Below are 15,869 nucleotides of genomic sequence, written 5' to 3' on the forward strand. Positions count from 1 at the left end.
TCCCCAAAAACCTATTATTACTGATATCTCGATTCCTTCTACAACCCATTATTACTGATATCTCGATTCCTTCTATAACCCGAGCTTGGAGAAAGAAAGCCATTGGTCACAAATGAATAGAATTCAAAAGAACGTTGGTGTGATGTGGATTTATTGGCCATGAACCTGAGGTCGGAGAAAGAAAGCCATTGGTCACAAATGAAAAGAATTCAAAAGAATGTTGGTGTGATGTGGATTTATAGGCCAAGAAGTAGAGGCTACCCAACAAATGATGACGGTTCCTTTATGGGACAATGCTGTCTATCCAGATGGTCATTGTCGGATCCATCGACAACTTTTTCGAGTTCTGCCAAATCCTTTTCTAAATTCCAACCAATCTAAGGCTTCGCCTTAATCAAGGACAAAAAATCTGAAGCATAAGATTATCATAATATTAAAAAAAACAAAAACAAAAAACAAAGAGAGCAAAGAACATCGGGAAAAGCTTGAAGGGAACAGGCTGGACGAGAAAGATTCGACGAACCATTGATCAGATAATTGTAGTCTGATAATTTTTAGTCGACATATTTTTGTGTTTCCGACAATGTTATCATCACATCAATGGCTCTGATTCAGCTTCAAAAGAAAAAAGAGAGAAGAAGGAAAAAGATCAACAAAAAGCGAAAAAGCAAGAAGCATAAATCAAGACCGCTCGGCGACAAAAGATCGCAACTTCGTCACGAACCGAATCGAATTCATCGAGACGAGGAAAAGGGCAGGAAGAGGAAGGGAGGGAGAGGGCTCAGAAGGATCCATTGGTAAGTTTTGTAATCACTGAGGAATGAGTTTCCATCAGAAAATAGGTAGTTCTCAGCATCATCGCCTCCTCCCTTTCTACACCATCAACTCAAAATCAAAATCAAAATCAAAAGCAAAACAGAGAGAAAAAGAGATGGAGAGAGAGAGTTCATGCGCTTCCGCAGCTGGGAGCGACGGATGTCGAAGTGGCTTCTCCTTCAGATATATATATACACGAGGAGAACCTACGAGAGAGTGGAGGGCGCAGCGCAGGTCTTGAAATTAGGGTTAGGGTTTTTGTAGTTGGGAGTGGAAAGTGGAAGAGGAGAGAGGTGCAGACACAGGACAGGAATGGGCCACTGTGGGCCGAACGTGGTTCGTAAACTCGGACTCAAATGACGCGCAACTTTGGAAATGGGCCTATAAAGATAGAGAATTTTTTAATTTTAGGGCTAAAGTATTGTTAAAGAACCTAACTGAACCGGCCGGTTTTTAGACCGTTCTCGATTTTTAAGACTTGAAATCAGTGAATATTGGTCTGCTTCTTAGTTTTAGGTGGTGGATCCACCCAGATTATCCGGACCAAACCAATTTTTTTTAAAATTCTTATTATTCCAAATTTCCAAAACTCTAATTCCCATTTTTTCTTGCTCCAACTCAATTGCGCATAGTTGTGGCTCACATTTCTCACTCTCACTTCTCTCATCTTAGTCATGCCTCCCTTGCGGCTTGACACTTCTTAGACTTAGTTCTTGATGATCATTATAGTTTTGATCATAGAGATGATCATTATAGCTTTGTTCGTGGAAATAATCACAATGTTTAGCTTATCATGAGCTTATTTTATTAACACCATGAAGGAGTTTAGACTATGCGACAACGCTTGCAATCTTGTGGAGATACAACTAGTTCCTGGACCCACTCGGGAAACAAATCGGATCAGTTGATTTGGTTTTCAAGTGGGTCCAGGATCAAGTTTGTTGGTTCCAATTCTACAAATAGGAAATTGGCCTTTTTGATGTAGTTCCTAATTCAAAGTGAGAACTAACTGATTTATCTTAAAACCGATCACCCATACACATTAGCCAATTTTCACTTGTACAATTAAGACTTTTGTATTGCATTGGGGAACAAGTTGTTGACATCTATCTGTATCTCGATATAAAAAAAACTAGATAAATAGAGCATTCTATATCGTTAATGATTAGAATTCGAGATATTTGGGCTGTGAACTAAAAAAATCTCTTCAATTTTGAGATTCATATTCATATTCGCTCATAGAGCACGAAGGAACTAGTCATGTTCGAATTTCGGTTTTCACCCTCTAAATCACCGACATGCCTACATATTAAAAATAAGTCTTTGCGAAGTAGCTCGGGTAATGATGCTTTTGCAAATTTTAGGGTGTTACAACCCTCGTAGTTTTAGGACGATTGAGGTTGAAGAAAACGTAGGAGATGCAAGAAATGCCTCCCTCCACACCTCGTTGAAAGTGTTAATATAAAGGAGAATGCATCTGTTCTCGAAACGCACAGTCGATGACATTGACTCAAGTTTTGCCAGCTTATAGAATAATATTGATAACAAAGAAGTGCTAATGTCCCTGTGGAAATAAGTTATTGGTTGCGTAGTTTTTCTTGAATAAACTACATTGAAAGCTACTGACCATGTCGAAAATCAATAGTAGCTAAAATGGTCAAGCCTATTTTGTTCTATGAAAGTTACTGGTACTACCATCCGCATTGAGAATTTACCAACTATAAGGTGGTCGAAAATTGCTTTTCGGAATTCAAAGTTACTTATCACATAAAATAATAACTAGTCACTAATAATTGAGTTCCTTTAGAAAACAAAAATAAAAACCTATCAACTACAGTGCAATGGTTACCCTATACAATTTCTTAGTATTATCATGTAGAGAAGTTACTGACCAATTCAAGAGGCACAAGTCTCTGACATGTGAAAGTAACTTCATGCTATGAAATGTACGAATGTACTGTGAATTGCTTTGTCTAGAAGCCTTAGGAAATAACAATATGTTTGGTTGGAAGGATTTGAACGGGGAACTAACGGCTCTTAAGGAGGGATTTGTTCTTTGGCTGATTTCGCGACTAAACGATTACGAATTGCACTAGAGTACAGTGACCAAGAACGAAATTTACTGGTTTCTATTGCCATCAAAGAATGTATAGAAAGATGACGCAAAGACTAAACCATAAAGAATGAAAGCTATCCAACAACTTATAACTAATTCTCTGTTCTTTGCAAATCCAAAACAATGTTACCTTCCTCAGCTTTCCAGGATGAAGATCCGGTTCATCCAAGTTTTGACATTTCTCACATAAATCATTCACTTGACCGGTCATTGTCTCGTCCCTAGATTTTGTGAATTCAAACTATTCATGTGTATGATGGTATAAACATCAAAAGGGCAACTCCCTCTATATTCAGAAAACACATTGAAAAGGAACTAAAACTAGCTAAGATATGACGAACAACAAGCTCCGAGCAATATGACCACCTATCGATTCAAGAGACAAGCCCAAGACTAACCTATCACGTTGCATTTACTATTGAGGTCCCTTTTGGGGGCCTCCCTGCTTGATTCTGGGGTGTGCGACACAATGTCCTGAACCATCGTTGAAAGTTGGGCTCACACTTGCTGTCATGGGCATTTGATGGGGAAAAACCGGTGCTGAAATGGCCGGTTCTTGTCAATGACCAGTTCCTTTCCTCTTCTTCTTTGTGTTGAAGAACCCACATTCCATCGCTTCCAATACTTTTCTTGTCAATGGCCGGTTCCTAGTACTTTTCCTGCAGCCATACCTATTATACTGTTGCTCTATGTTGGGATTGCCATAGGATGGATTGTGCTGCTCTGTTGGCTGATCTGACCCAGAGGATGGACATAATGATTTGGCAGAACATGTTTGATCATGACTTTGCACTACTTTCGGGGTCAATGTTTCATGAGTTCTGGTATCAGTTGATACTCGCTGGAGACTCAAGTTGATCGATGCATGGGAATATTTCTTGTCCAAAGATGGAAATTCATCCTTACAGCTTTCAGACTTGAGCTCATCCGGACTGACTTCAACAAAAGAACATGCAACTGTAAAGTCTTGAGATGAACCTCCCTGCAAGACTATGCTCTTGTTCTTGACAGGCGAAAGGAAATGAAACTCATTCTTGTATGATTCTCTCTGTGCAGAGAGATTCCCAGTGCAACTGTTTGACTCTCCACAAGCAAGAGGACTGAAATCTTGCTGTTGTGTGGTGGAACCCTCGCAATCTGGGTGGCCAGCATTCATTTCCAAGTCAAATCGACATTTCTTAAGCAAGATTGGCTGTTTATCATCAAAAGCACTTGTTGCATCACCTAATTTATGAGAGCCTGCTCTATTATCAGTTGCATCATCTTTGTCTTCAGACACTTCAGAAGCATTTTTTTCAATTTGGCCAGAATGAGTAGATGCACAGGTCATCTCACTTGGTAAAAGTCTCACCCCTCTCATCTTAGCCTGTCCTTGACAAACTGAACTAGTATCCACTATCATGAAGCCAGCCAAAGCGGGACTGGGTTTTGAATTCTGGGGCTGCATAAACCTCTGGTGGCATTTCCTATCTAAAACATTATCTGAGTCCCCCTTCGAAGATGGGTCCTGCCAGCTTTCTTCCTTAAGACTAATTTCTTTTACTGCTCCAAGTTCGAACTCGATAAGCTCGGGCTCCGATGCAACTTTCTTCAAGATATCGCTGATAGAGTCAAAGTAGTGGTTTCCTTTTACAAGACGCCTTTTTATGAACTTTTTGACACCTGGTATGAGGAAAACCAAAGAATCCTTTGACCCAGAAAGACTGTAATTCTGAGGCTGCTCGGAGTGCCATCCTCTAGCTAAAAGGCGGGGCCAAATAGCTTTCCAGAAAAGATCCCTTGACTTGGCTTTACTTAACCTAAAGTCTCCTGTTAGAAACTCGATTATTTTGGCAGGTGAGAGTGAAGAGCAAGATTTGCCAGTTGGAATCGGTGGAACCAAGCTTTTCTTTAGTGTTGACTCGTTGACCACACGGGTGAGATCTCTCTTTCCTGTGCCGATTCCTACTGCTTCGACTAGATTGCCAAGACCAACTGCATCCTTTACAGTGAATACATAGTCTTCAAATGAAATTCTTCCCTCTTCCATTTGCCGAGAAACCTGCAGCCAAAATATCTAGATCAGCATGATGTGATGCTTTTCTCACTAAAACATATGTATTACAAGGATACAGATTGAGTAACAAATATAGTGCTGCGCCAGCATATCTAGCCTTCACAGAAACTGATGTGTCCTAAAGATTGGAATGAATTGGCTGATGCGAAAACAGTGTGAATTCACAGTAATAGTCCTAAGACAAGAGGCAAAAAAATAATGCGGCAAATTCAGGGTAACATTTTTAGGTACTCCTGTCTGATGTTGAAACCATACTTTTAGAGAAACAGAACAGATCCTCAGCTTTAGGGCCTTTACAGTTCAACAGGGAAGAAAGATCCGGTAATTTCAGTGACTTAACAAATTTAAATATTGTGAAATTTAAAGAGGATGAAGGGACGATTTAACTCCATAGATTCCTTTCAACCTTATCAAGCTGCTATGGCTATTAACTTAGCAGGTGTGAGCCAATAATAGCGGGAACTTACTCCTAGCATGCATTGCAAAATTCGGTACTTAGCCCAATGAGCAGAGGAACAGAAAATACTCAAATATAAAAAATCCCTGGTGCTTGCTCAAAGGAAAAACCATAATTCCCAGGATATAAGTCACTTCGCTCAATCTTCCAAGCCGTGGCCCCACTGGCCATGTTACATTGCCCAAATAATGTTTAACACCAACAGCGTGGAAGAAACACACTTCTCACTGACACAACAGCAATGTTTAAATCTAGAGATCTAAATGGTCAAAATATCAAGTTTCAATTATTGTAAAGTGCCGTGGCATTATAACAGAGTCCAATATTGAACTTGTTTATTTCAACATTCATCATCTATAGAGTTGAAGTTTCTTGTAGGTTAACAGCATTTAAAATAAGATGTTTATCATGGAAATATCAATGTTCACTAAGTGTATGAGCAATTATTGCCAGGGAATTAAAACAGGCCACAACATAGTAATGAGAATAATGATCATAAAGGCTAAACACAATGCTGAAAGTTATCTTAGCAAACACCAGAGACATCAGCTGCCAAGCCAGAGTTACTAGTATGCTGATCATGTGCTGGAACATTTTTTAGGGGAAAAAAGGGCAGTGATCTGTGACATTCAAGTCAAAACATCAAAATATGAGGGTTCCAATGCAAATTCAATTAATTTATCTGTCCAACTGGATGAATAAGCATGAACATACCTCAATAAAAAGCTTTTGGCAATCCTCTGAGACACGAGAAATTAATCGAGAGAGTAATTCCTGGTACCTCCATCCAGTGAATATCTTCTTCCCAGAAACAGACCTCTTCCGGAGCTTCCTACAGCCTGACCATCTGCTATATCCTGATGAACCATAAAACTTCCCGTAGTAATAGCGCAGTATGTCCCCCATCGGTTTACCTTCAACAAACCTCTTAACAAGGATAAGATTCTTCCCGAAGATATACAGACCAAGAAGAAAGCCATCACATTCAGCATTAGTCCAAGCTTCACTGGATGAGTCAGGCAGATAGTAGACGCCAACATCTAGATGCATCTTTGTTTTCTGTTCCTCTGCTAAAGAATGCACATCCATCTTATCAGCTCCATATACTTCACCAAGCCATTCAAGATCTTTCATGTCTTTTCCAGTAAACATTGTATTTGGGGCAATCAGATTCTCTCCTTTGCTGACAAATTGGGCCCCATTTAATTCATTTGAGTTCTGTATAGGAACATACTCCACAACTAATGAAGGAATTTCAGCTTGGTACTGATCTCCAACCCGTGGTATGGCCTGTGGATCTCCAAAACCATCACTTGTCTCAGATAAACAAGTAGAAAGTACCTGGTCTGCAGATTTCTCTTCATTACCTTCCATCTTGCTGTGATCAATAAAGAAAGTCCATCACTTAAATAATGTAAATCAAAACATTTTCGGAAAAATCAAAGCATAAAGATCTTGCAAGTCAAAGAATAACCTTATAGAACATTTAAGAAGGGACTTGTTATGGGACTCAGACTAAAGTAAATTGATAGTGATTTAAACAGAGAGTCAATTTGTTTCCATCTTGTGCAACCCAAGTTACGAAAAGCAGGGACTGATGCCTTTGTTTAGGACCACTTACAAAGGCTTTGAACAATCAATCTTGTAATAATAAATGTCATTGGCCTGTTCAAGTATATGATCAAACTATAAATATTCTACACTGATAAAGGGGGATATAAACCTATTACTAGATGCCTCAGTTTTCATAACAAGCCACTAGTGAACCCCATCATCTATTACTTCTGGTTTGATATTGATACTATACACGAGACTGCATCAGAGTGATATGCAACATCCAAGCCAATTGAAATACCACCCAGTTCTCCTATTGTACCAAAATCATCAAATGACATGAAGAAAGTGCTAAAGTTGAAACTTTTACTAACGTATCTATCTTCCACAAGTGCTCAGTCATTTGCCTACCTAGAATATTAAAATCTGCATTCCAGCTCAAAAAGGAAAATGGGTGTTTTTGAAACTAGAAAATGAGCAACAAACAATCACGATAAGATCACAAAACGACTTGCTAATAAGTAAATCAGCAAACATCACAAGCAAATGCTTTCTGAGGAGAAGAATGTCATTCCCGAATCAATCACTAAGCAAACAAAACCACATTCAAAGTTCCCGATCATGAATAACAAGAACACATTTTATGATTTGCTTCAGAACCCAAAAGCAATACATGAATAACGCTACCATGAAAAAACACCTATTGTGCTACAAGCAGCAATCGTCGAGACATCTGCAAATTCAGAAGATACCCCTAACCTGCAATGTCACATCAAATAAATAGACATCAAAGCTAAAACGAATAGCAGTCGAGTGAAGGAATCGTAGAATCACCATGTCAACCACAATCAGTCAAAGTTTTGTATAGACCCATACAATTCCAAAACACATTTAACTGATAAACAACGAAACAATGATGAGATGCATCCAAATGGATATAACTGACAAGGTTGAGCATGCAAAGAATGATCGAGGAAAAAACAGTGATGTAACCATTGGAGAAAGAACTCACACGTCAACAAGCCACGCGCTCAAACGAACAACAAAGCAAGTGGGTCTTTGGGTTGATACTTGATTGCCACCTTTCAGTCGTGAAAAATTAAGGAGGAAGCAGAGGGCAAAGCAAACAAGAAACAGAGGGAATAAGGCAAATAGTCATGTTGGAGAGAGAGACAGAGAGACAGAGAGAGAAGATACATATACAGAAGATGATTTTGTTCCAGTTGAGGGAAGTTAAATTCTTTAGGACTTGGCCAAAGAGAGAGAATGTAGAATTAGCAGAACGAATTGTAAGATTGAGGGGGAGGGAGAGAGAGAGAGAAAGAGAAAGAGAGAGGGATGCTGTCCGGTTTGATTTACCTTAGTGCGAAACCACTCGCGTTTCATGAGTTCAAGCCTCGGAGTGATCACGATGGGACATTATTTGTTTGGATGGCAAACTAAACCTCAACAGTTTATTAGTGCATAATTTGGCTTTAGCTTTTGTATAATTTGTACTTTTTTGTAATTTCCATGTCTAAGAGTTCTTTTTAAGGGCACCTCATGAAAAATTGCTCCATTAGGGAATAAGTCAAAATTAGCGATAGAATCCTGAGTTATCCTCATTTTAGCGGAACCTCATAAAAGGCGAGACTTACTTGAAAAGACCGTACCTACTCCTAACTCTTTTAGTAGGCCAAATACTAGTCCGCGTCTTCATGACCATAGTGACCTTTTATTGGTCCGTATCCTTAGGACACGTGACAACCTATTATTGGCCATGGTTCCGATAATAGGTTACAGCCTATCAATTACCAATCTTACTAAACTTGACTATGTAATGAGATCTTGTCCATTAATTCGTCTAAATCCTCTCATTATAAATGCCCTGCAATTTTATTTTTTTGAGGACTTTTGGGTATGACTCCAAATCATTGTACAGAGGTTATCACCATGAGTGGCTTTCCAAAAAGAGAATAGCCAGTTAGAGTCATGGTTTGCCCCTTGTTTCTGGTAGGCTTTCTGACAAGGAATGCAAGCCATGAATGATAAAATCACCTAGAGAATGGATGCTTGGACAGTTAAGCCTTTGAAAATGCTGGAAGACTCCCCAACTGATAAGATCTGTCATTTACCGCATGACAATATTCTGGTTTCGAGTGTTCTGTCGGCCTGAATAAAATAAGTAAGGTCGTGGAAATGTGGTGTGCTGCTTTTCTTGGGAAAGGAAGTTGCGCTCGAGCTTATTAAGGGAGCCAAGGAAGCATGGAATGATGTCTGTAGTTCAAAATGGAAGGTGGAATAGGGCAGCAGAACTTGGCTCTATGGAATTATGCAAGCATCTTGAAGAAACTGGGGAAACAATTGATGCAATCTGGTTCGATCTAGGTTGCATGGGTTAAATGAAAGTCGTTATTTTGCAAATTATGTACTATTGAATTCATTTTTCTCAAATTTGCAAATTTTTTTTTTTTTTTGTCAAAGCTCAGAAATGATTTGAAAAGGTGATTTATTACAAATTCCAATTTGTTTGAAAGACTGTCTGTTTAAACTTCATCAAGGTTAATTTCTTTGAAATCCACTTATTCTAAGTAATTCAAGAAAATCCAGTTAATTGAACATAAAATTGAAAAGAAAAATGGCACAAATGGTACCCAATGTGCAATGTCATTCTTGGATTTTTAATTCAATGCGGCCCTTGAAATCTTTTTAAGTATTCAATCTGGTCTCTAAACCTTCAATTTGTTCAATCTAGTTCCTCAATTTTCCAAAACAAAGTCAAATCAATCCTTCTAAACTATTCTCAAATTTTCAAAATTACAATATTGACCAGATTTTTAAATATCTTTTCATTGCAATCAATTGCCTAAATCAACAAAAAAAAATGATATCTTTTTATTGCCTTTTACCTTTTTAGTCTTTATAAATATTACCATAGTTCCGTTCAAGTATATATACCTTCATTTAGGGTTATATTGGATTCATATTCCCTTTATTTTAAAAATAAGTGTTTCCATAAAAATATTTAAATAGACTATTAATTTATCTATAGATTTCAAGTACTTATATTAATCCAAATCTTGTTCCTGATTATTTAAATAGATAATTTTTTTCAAGTTTTTGTGCTTTGTGTTCTCTTTATTAAATTTAATTCAATCTATAAATTAAGAAATTAAAACAACAAGCAACCCAGTACATCTTTAAATGAAATTCTTCTTTTACCATTATAAAGATCATAAGCTAAAATATACTTAAAATAGAACTATTGTAATGTTTATAAATACCAAAAATGTAAAAAGGTAATAAAAAGATGGTCTTATTTTTTGGTAATTTAGGAAATTGATTGAAAAGAAAAGATTTTCCAAATTCCAGTTAATAATTATGAGAACCTTTGACTTTTTATGCAAAGTTGAGGATTAAATTGAACAAATTGAAATTTTAGGGACTAGTTTAAACATTTAAGAATAGTTCAAGGTGTCACACTTAATGAATAAAAGTTCATAGATAACAACATTATACATTTAAACAATACTTACCGACCAAAAAAAAAAAAAAAAAAAAACAATACTTAGGGTATATTTGTGTCATTTACCTAATTGAAAAAAAAAATCTTATTGAAAAGTATTGCTTTATAATTTTCCCATCATAACTCCTTGTAAATAAGTTTTAAGTTCAAACTTTTATTTGTTACTTGGCCCAATCTTTGCTTGTGCATATCTACATACATATTAGGGAAAATTTCAAATAAGAATTTGAAATGCTCTTATTTTCTCAAAGGGATAAATGTATTGGAAGTTTTAAAACTTATTATGAAAATGCAATTGAATCCTACAATTTAAAAAGCACAATCAAAATTTAAAACTTGTCAAATTTGTATAATCGAGTCATTTTGTTAACTTTATCGAACTTTGTTAACAAAAAATACTAATGTGACTTTTTTTAATATTTTCTCTCTCGTATGTGGCAATGATGAGACTAAAACGATGCCATTTTGGTCCAATTTGACTTTTAATACAATTTTGTTTAAATTAAATCTAAAAATAAGCTAAAATTTAAATAATAGAAAAATGTGAGAACTAGCTAGGGTAGGGGATGGCTGCCGGCCAGTGGCCAAGGCTGGGCGACACCTACTGGACATCCTTCACCCTTGCTAGTCCTTCTTGGTAGTTCTCATCTTCCTTTTTTTCAATTTTTTAAATTTAGTTAGATTTGGACCAAAAGGATGTTGTTTTAGCCATGTTGTCGTGTGGAATAGATAAAATAATTTTAAAAAAAATCGCATCAATATTTTCCATTAATCAAGTTAGACAAAGTTAATAAAATGTCTCAATTGCACTAATCTGACAAGTTTTAAGACTCAATTATATTTTTTATATGTTTTAGACTTAATTGCACTTTCAGATAAAATTTTAGGACTTCTAGTACATTTATCTCCTTCTTAAAAGAGGACACAAGGTAGACATTATTTCAAATAAAGGTTTGAAATATCCAAATCAATCTCAAATAAAGCCCAGAACTTGCTGACCGATCAAATGTTTGCTGGCTACCGAGCATGTGATATTTTCGGTGACCGAAATAAGGCATTTTTGTTTAAAAAAATTGAATAAAAAAAACCAAAACTCTAAAATTAAATATGGGATAAGTATATTGGAAGTCCTAAAACTTATCATGAAAATGTAATTAAGTCTTAAAACTTTCAAAAAGTGCAATTAAGTCTTAAAACTTATCACAAAAGTTCAATCAAGTCCTAAAACTTTTAAAAGGTTCAATAAAGTCCTAAAACTTGTCTTGAAAGTGCAATCGAGACCTAAAACTTTCAAAAAATGCAATCAATGGAATGACTTAAATTGAACAATTTTGATAAGTTTTATGACTTGATTGCACTTTTTGAAAGTTTTAGAACTTAATTACACTTTATGACAAGTTTTAGGACTTAATTGCACTTTTTGAAAGTTTTAAGACTTAATTGTATTTTCATGACAAATTTTAGGACTTCGAATGCACTTATCCCATTAAATATCCCAAAATTTGCATTCTCTTCTATAACTCTATGTAATGAACAAAACTAATAGGGTAAAAAAAAAGGTTTTGCTTAAGAAAGGACCACTGGGAGCTGTCAACAATTGGCCAAGCGGCAACGTGATGTTATGGGTTCCTCTAGTTAATCATCTAAAATGTTGGTTGTTGCTTCATCTTGCCTAATTTCAAGCTTCTTATCCTCCTTTGTGACATATTTAAAATATATGCACTTCGAATTTCTTATGGTCTGAAGTTAGAAATTCGATTGCATGAACGTGGGTTCCATTAAATGAAATTCTTGTTTGCTCTTAAAATGAAAACACACACTAAATCTTCAGGTAGTGTTGGCTTAAAATCTCATATAATTAAGATTGAGCTGATTACTCTTATTATGATGAATTGAGATGAGTCGTTAGTGTAAATTTATATATAAACTACATGACCAAACCACACACCACATGCTCGACGAAATGCCTAAACTTAATCTATATAGACTAGTCTATGATTTTGATTTTTTAAGGGTACATAGACATGTTTTGCATTATATAAATTTATCATTGGTTGTTGGACATAATTTCAATAATATTTCATTATTATCAAGTTTGAATCTAAATACATCTTTTTTTCGTTTCTATTATGTGATGGCATGTCATCCTCTGCTACATTCAATGATGGTCGCCATAGAGGAGTCAATTTCCAAAATGATGAAATGAGCTAATCTTCAAACTCGTTTGCATTGAATTATTGGTTTTGTTCCACTTTATGTTATGTTTGCTTCAATCATACAATGGTTGTTTGTATAAGCGTTGGCAACAGTCAATAGCTGAGGGACAGTAATCTAGTGATCATAGGTGGATTACGTCAAAGCTCAATTTAACACTCAATGAATTGAATCTTGGGTGAAGTTTCTTAATATTGATCATAGTGTTTGATTCTAAGCATTGGAAAAAAGGCATTTTGGCAATAGGGATTAATCATAATGTTTGATTCTTAATCATAGTGTTTGATTTTGACTAATCGTAAGTTAGAAAGTCATCATTTTTTTCCTTTTTACTTATTACATGTGTAAGGTGAATTATTCGGTGATAAAACATAATATATGGTTGCTAAGTTACACATTCATTAAATTATTTTAGCTTACATTAGATAAATCAATGGTTCTACTAATCACCAAAAGGCGAGAGTTGGATACCACAACCTCAATATATTTTGGATAATATAATGAATTAATTACTCACACTGGATTAATAATGTTTTCATGTGAATGCATGATTAATTAGACTAGTGTTATCGAATGTGTCTAATTCTTGCGTGATTAGTGCAGAACCATGGAGTCTGAATACAATGAAGAATATGTCAAAAAGAGCATGTTTTTATGAAATTACTAATCATTTGTTAGGCATAATATATTCAAACAAGCAAATATGCATTTTCTAAAATCAAGTAAACCGATTATCCCAATATATTCAAACAAGCAAATATGCATTTTTTTATAATCAAACGAACTGATTATCAAAGATATTAATTTCGGTATATATCTTTTGTATTATTTCTATGATCATGTTAGTTTAGTTACAGTAGAGGTGGAGATCCATCAAAAGTTTGCAAACCAAATCAGGAGTTTGGATCCAAGCTGCTAAATCTTCCTTGGGCTCTTGCGAAGAGTATAATTGATTAAGACCTATCTTCAACAAAGCAAAATGAGAATATTTATTAGGTGTTTGAATAATGTACTACCTTCAGGATGATGTGATAGGGCTATGATTAGTTATTATTTGTAGGTGTCTTTTAGAGTTTAGAATGATTGTATTATAATGGATGGCGATCAATGGAGCTTTCTATTGAGTATAATGCAAAGCACACATATTAAAGTTGTAAACACATATTCAAGTATTTAAAGATGAGTTGTTGATAATTATTGATGATAGTTGCTTGATGATTCTTATTATGCTAAGCTTAATGATGATGATGGTATATCCATTGTGAACAAAAAGTGAGCATTCTATTGAGAGAACATTCTTAGTAAATTAAATAGTATCAGTTAAACTCGAATTAATCTACATTGTATGATGAAAAACAGAAACATTACAACATAAGAAATCTTCTCAACATCACAACATAAGAAATCTTTTCAACACAGTAGAGCAATGCAGACTTTAACATTAAGATAGGCAAAAGATCATTTCAAGTGCCAAAAGTTGGCACAAATGGACACTTAAGTACCAAAAGTTATGAAAGTGCAACTTTTTATGAAAAATTGGACACTTGAGTGCCACATTTGGCGAAACTTGCCGGAAATCCTACCTAGCATTTTTTTTATTAATATTTTTGCTTACGTGGAACCACACAAAAACGACATCGTTTTGGTATACTTAATTTTAATATAAAATAAATTAAAGCAAATTTTAAAAAATTAATTAATTAAAAAGGGGGAGGAGAGGGAGTGTCGGCTAGGGCCGCCAAGCCTTGGCTAGGGGCCAGCGGCCCCTACCGACCGGCGGTGAGGGCTGCGTGCCCTCGCCCAAATCCTCCAGTGGGGGCGGCCCTTGGGTTGGCCGGCGAGGGCGGCGACCCCCACCGGATCTAGGGGAGGTTGCGACCCTTGCCCCAGATCACGGCGAGGGCACGCAGGCCCTCGCCACCGGTCGGGCTGGGGCCGCCGGCCCCGACCCGGGCTCGGCGGCCCCAACCGACACTCCCCCACCTTCCCGACGACGGGGGGAGCCGGCGGCCTCCTCCCCCTCCCCTTTTAAATTAATCAATTAATTATTTATTTTAAATTTACTTTAATTAATTATTATAATTAAATTTGAATTATACCTAAACAACGTCGTTTTGACACTTTAGCCACATCAGCATGCAAAACGATGTCGTTTTGTGCGCAGCTCACCGGAAAATTGACATATTAGCGTTTTGACCGTATTTTCTCGTTGGTGGCACTTAAGTGATCTATTTTGCTCCAATTTTGGCACTTAAATATCACTTTCGTAACTTTTGGCACTTAAGGGTGTGTTTGGTAACATTTCTATTCAAAAATTATTCCGGAAGCAGTAGAACGAGGAACAAATTTTGAACAAAAGAACGCGTTTGGAAACTGTACAAAATTTCTATTCTGGAATAAATAAATAAAACACGTTTGGTAAACTTGTATAATTTTTTTATTTCTTTTAATTTTTTAATATTTTTATTCTTTTTCTTTTTTTTTCTTTTCTTCATTTTGGCTGGATCGCCGGCGGCCTCGCCCGGCCACGGCAAGGCTCGCCGGCCCTTGGCGAGGCTGAGCTCGCCCAGCCACCGGCAAGGCTCGGCCTCGACGGGCCACCGCTAGGTCAACGTCGCCCAACAGTGGCTCGGCAAGGCCAAGCCTCGTCGAAGGCTAGCCTAGCCTAGCCTAGCCCCGACGAGGTTGACCCGCCTTGACTTGGCGAGGCCAGACCTCGCGTCGGCTAGGAAGGCCGAGCCTCGCAGGGCCACTGCTAGGCGACGACATCCTGGAGGTGGCTCAGCGAGGCGGAGCCGGTGGTTGGGCGAGCTCGGCCTCACCGTGGCTCGGCCTCTCTGGGGGTTGGCAACACTTCGACAAGGTCACCGGCTCTCATCTGGCCGATTACCAGCACTAGCCATGGCCAAGGCCAGTGACTGGCAAAAGGAAGAAGAAGAAGAAGAAGAAGAAGAAAAATGAGAGGAAAATGTTTCTCGAAAGTGTTCTCGCGAACAAGAAACAAGTTTTTTTATACTTCTTGTTCTCGTTCCAAATCTGTTCTCGGAAACAGAAAAATAGATTTTTTATTCTCAGGAACAAAAGTGTAAACAAATGCGTTTTTGTTCTTTTTTTGTTCCTGGGAACAAAAGAACAAAAATTTGTGTTCCGA

General features: G+C 36.9%; 1 protein-coding gene and 2 non-coding genes across 3 annotated transcripts; all 3 read right to left on the bottom strand.

The window, feature by feature from the left end:
- Positions 1–523: 523 nt before the first annotated feature.
- On the bottom strand, positions 524–603 carry LOC120290074. Its single transcript, XR_005547948.1, has one exon. It is a non-coding gene; the product is annotated as a small nucleolar RNA Z155 (small nucleolar RNA).
- Positions 604–773: 170 nt separating this feature from the next.
- LOC120290071 lies at positions 774–868 on the bottom strand. Its single transcript, XR_005547946.1, has one exon. It is a non-coding gene; the product is annotated as a small nucleolar RNA R41 (small nucleolar RNA).
- Positions 869–2,996: 2,128 nt separating this feature from the next.
- Positions 2,997–8,323, bottom strand: LOC104426735. Its single transcript, XM_010039880.3, has 3 exons — positions 8,012–8,323; positions 6,160–6,823; positions 2,997–4,973 (listed from the first exon to the last, which is right to left on the bottom strand). Exons 2-3 carry the CDS (start codon positions 6,817–6,819, stop codon positions 3,492–3,494), a joined length of 2,142 nt encoding a protein of 713 aa, XP_010038182.1. The 5' UTR covers positions 6,820–6,823; positions 8,012–8,323; the 3' UTR covers positions 2,997–3,491.
- Positions 8,324–15,869: the final 7,546 nt, after the last annotated feature.

This window comes from Eucalyptus grandis, chromosome 11, assembly GCF_016545825.1.
Source record: "Eucalyptus grandis isolate ANBG69807.140 chromosome 11, ASM1654582v1, whole genome shotgun sequence".
Taxonomy (NCBI): Eukaryota; Viridiplantae; Streptophyta; class Magnoliopsida; order Myrtales; family Myrtaceae; genus Eucalyptus; species Eucalyptus grandis.

Coding starts and splice junctions, on each gene's coding strand:
- LOC104426735 (XM_010039880.3), bottom strand. CDS start 6,819: ATGGAAGGTAATGAAGAGAAATCTGCAGACCAGGTACTTTCTACTTGT. Junction 4,974..6,159: donor GCCAAAAGCTTTTTATTGAG/GTATGTTCATGC, acceptor TTTTGGCTGCAG/GTTTCTCGGCAAATGGAAGA.